Raw genomic sequence first — 2,500 nt, forward strand, 5'->3', positions numbered from 1 at the left:
TTACCAAATTTGATCTTTACATGAAAGTTTAATGAGTAATAAACAAATATTTTCTAGGATGGTCCAAGTACAGTCATTCCTGCAGCTAAAAATGTCTATTTTTGGAAATTCAAAATGGCGGACCATGGAGAAGATCCCCTTTTTCATGTAGGAAAAGTACAACTTTTGCAGTCATAATGAATACTTAGAATTTGATGCTGGTGGAAAGTGTTCATGAAAAAGGTAACATTAGTGAATGGGCCGCATGAATTCTGGAAATAAACAACTAAAAATCTCACACAGTGTCCCTTTAATGGAAGAGCAATTGCCGTTGCACACCTCAGGACTTCATGCAATACTTTGAAACGTTGGTCTCATTAGAAAAAAGTATTGCAAGAAGTTCTGAGTGTGCGACGACAATTGCTTTTCCATGGAGGTGAAAAGGTGAAGAAGGTGAAAAAGGGGCCTTGGCCCAAATCATTTCATGTCCAATTTTTCAGCTGCCCTGCCATAATAATGGTAAAAAGCCCCAAAATACACAGTACTTAAAAACAAGAAAAGGGTGAAAAAAGAAAGAGGGGGTCTAAATAGAGATGATGCACAGAGGTGATGCATCCTGGTGCTTGTGCTCATAGTCCCTTATTGGTGTCTGCTGTTCTGGTGGCTATCAAATATGGTTACTACTGTAGTAGTAGTAGTAGTAGTAGTAGTAGTAGTAGTAGTAGCAGTAGTAGTAGTAACAGTAGTAGCAGCAGCAGCAGCAGCAGCAGTAGTGACTACTAGTAGTACCTTATTGGTGTCGGCCACGCTGCTCTGGCGGGCGTCGAAGATGGTGACTACTGTTGTAGCAGTAGTAGTAGTAGTAGTAGTAATTAGTAGTAGTAGTAGTACTAGTAGTAATAGTAGCAGTAGTAGTAATGATTAGATGCACCGGTTCTGGTTCCGGTTCCGGATCCAGCAGGATAATAGGGTTTTTCACAGGATCTGGGTCCAGCAGGATCTTAAGCAGTGGATCCGGTATCCGGCATGCTACCATGTAGCAGTAGTAATAGTAGTAGTAGAAATCAGTTGAAGTAGAAGTACTAGTAATAATAGGAGCAGTAGTAGTAGTGACTACTAATAGCAGAGACAGTAGAGAGAGAGAGGTTCCATTGGCCCATTGTTTCCGGGTTCTACAATTGCAAGGGGGAGGGGGGGAAATCCCCCTATAAGCAGACCTAGGCAGACCTAAGGACTGTTCTATTCAATGCTAGGAGTATTATGACACGCCCCTTTAGGCAGACCGGAACCTGGTCATGTTAGGTGCCCATTGGCATATCTCTATACTTAAAGAATCTCTGCTAAAAGTACCTTATTGGTGTCGGCCACGCTGCTCTGGCGGGCGTCGAAGATGGTGAGCTTGTGCGACTGTGCGTTGGCGTCCATGATGGTCTGCAGGTAGCGCTCGTCCTCCTTGCAGCGGCGGTCCGAGGGGCCCACCAGGGGCTGGCTACAGCGCACGATGGTGGCCTGCGTCTCTGGGTGGATCCACGACAACACCTGCGGAGTACCAGAAGAGAGATACATACTGGGGTGAGTTTCTCAAAAGAGAAGTTGATAGCCTGTTAGCAACTTCGGTAGTTGCCAATGGGAAAATGCATTGAAAACAACAAAGTAGCTAATGTAGTAAGCAACTTTGGTTTTGAGAAATTCACCCCTGTGTTGTTATACTGGGTTGTGGAGAGAGAGAGAGAGAGAGAGAGAGAGAGAGAGAGAGAGAGAGAGAGAGAGAGAGAGAGAGAGAGAGAGAGAGAGAGAGAGAGAGAGAGAGAGAGAGCACCCTGCACCCTGCACCCTGCACACATGCACACACACACACAGCACCCTTGACTGACCGGTATGCGGTGCTTGGACCTGAAGGAGGCCACGCGCCGGATGTCGTCCTCGTCGATGTTGTTGGGGATGACCAGCAGAGCAGGGTAGGTGTCACACACCTCGTAGTTGCTGTTCAGCTTGCTGATGGTCCAGCTCTCATTGGGGAGACCCTTCGTGGAGCAGCAGAGACAACATGTCTATTCAAATAGCTATGTCAAGGTCATTGGCTATGTCAAGGTCATTGGGGAGACCCTTCGTGGAGCAGCAGAGACAACATGTCTATTCAAATAGCTATGTCAAGGTCATTGGGAAGACCCTTAGCAGAGAGCCATGCTTATTCAAATAGCTATGTCAAGGTCATTAGCTATGTCAAGGTCATTGGGGAGACCCTTAGTGGAGCAGAGATGACATGCTTATTCAAATAGCCATGTCAAGGTCACTAGCTATGTCAAGCTCAGTAACACTTTACGTTACGGGTCGCTAATAAAGTGGTAGCTTCACTGTAGCTTCACTGTAATTTCAATGTAATTTCAGTGTAATTTCATGGTAATAACAGTTTAGTACTGGTACCAACAACAAAATAATCATGCAGTTTCCAGTGCAATCACGCCTTACCGCAGAGATACACCAGCGGCGACGCGATTCAAGCGACAGAGTGCAGCAGCAA

At 45.6% G+C, this 2,500-nt stretch overlaps 1 protein-coding gene across 3 annotated transcripts in view; it reads right to left on the bottom strand.

The window, feature by feature from the left end:
* The window catches only part of mtmr1a (myotubularin related protein 1a), a 36,356-nt gene that overhangs the window by 13,317 nt on the left and 20,539 nt on the right, over positions 1-2,500 (bottom strand). For all 3 annotated transcript variants that reach the window (XM_063186659.1, XM_063186660.1, XM_063186658.1), the window contains 2 exons: positions 1,854-2,003; positions 1,330-1,518 (listed from right to left, as the gene is read on the bottom strand). In XM_063186659.1, coding sequence (XP_063042729.1) covers positions 1,330-1,518; positions 1,854-2,003 — 339 coding nt within the window. The remainder of the gene's footprint in view (positions 1-1,329; positions 1,519-1,853; positions 2,004-2,500) is intronic.

This window comes from Engraulis encrasicolus, chromosome 21 (genome assembly GCF_034702125.1).
Source record: "Engraulis encrasicolus isolate BLACKSEA-1 chromosome 21, IST_EnEncr_1.0, whole genome shotgun sequence".
Taxonomy (NCBI): Eukaryota; Metazoa; Chordata; class Actinopteri; order Clupeiformes; family Engraulidae; genus Engraulis; species Engraulis encrasicolus.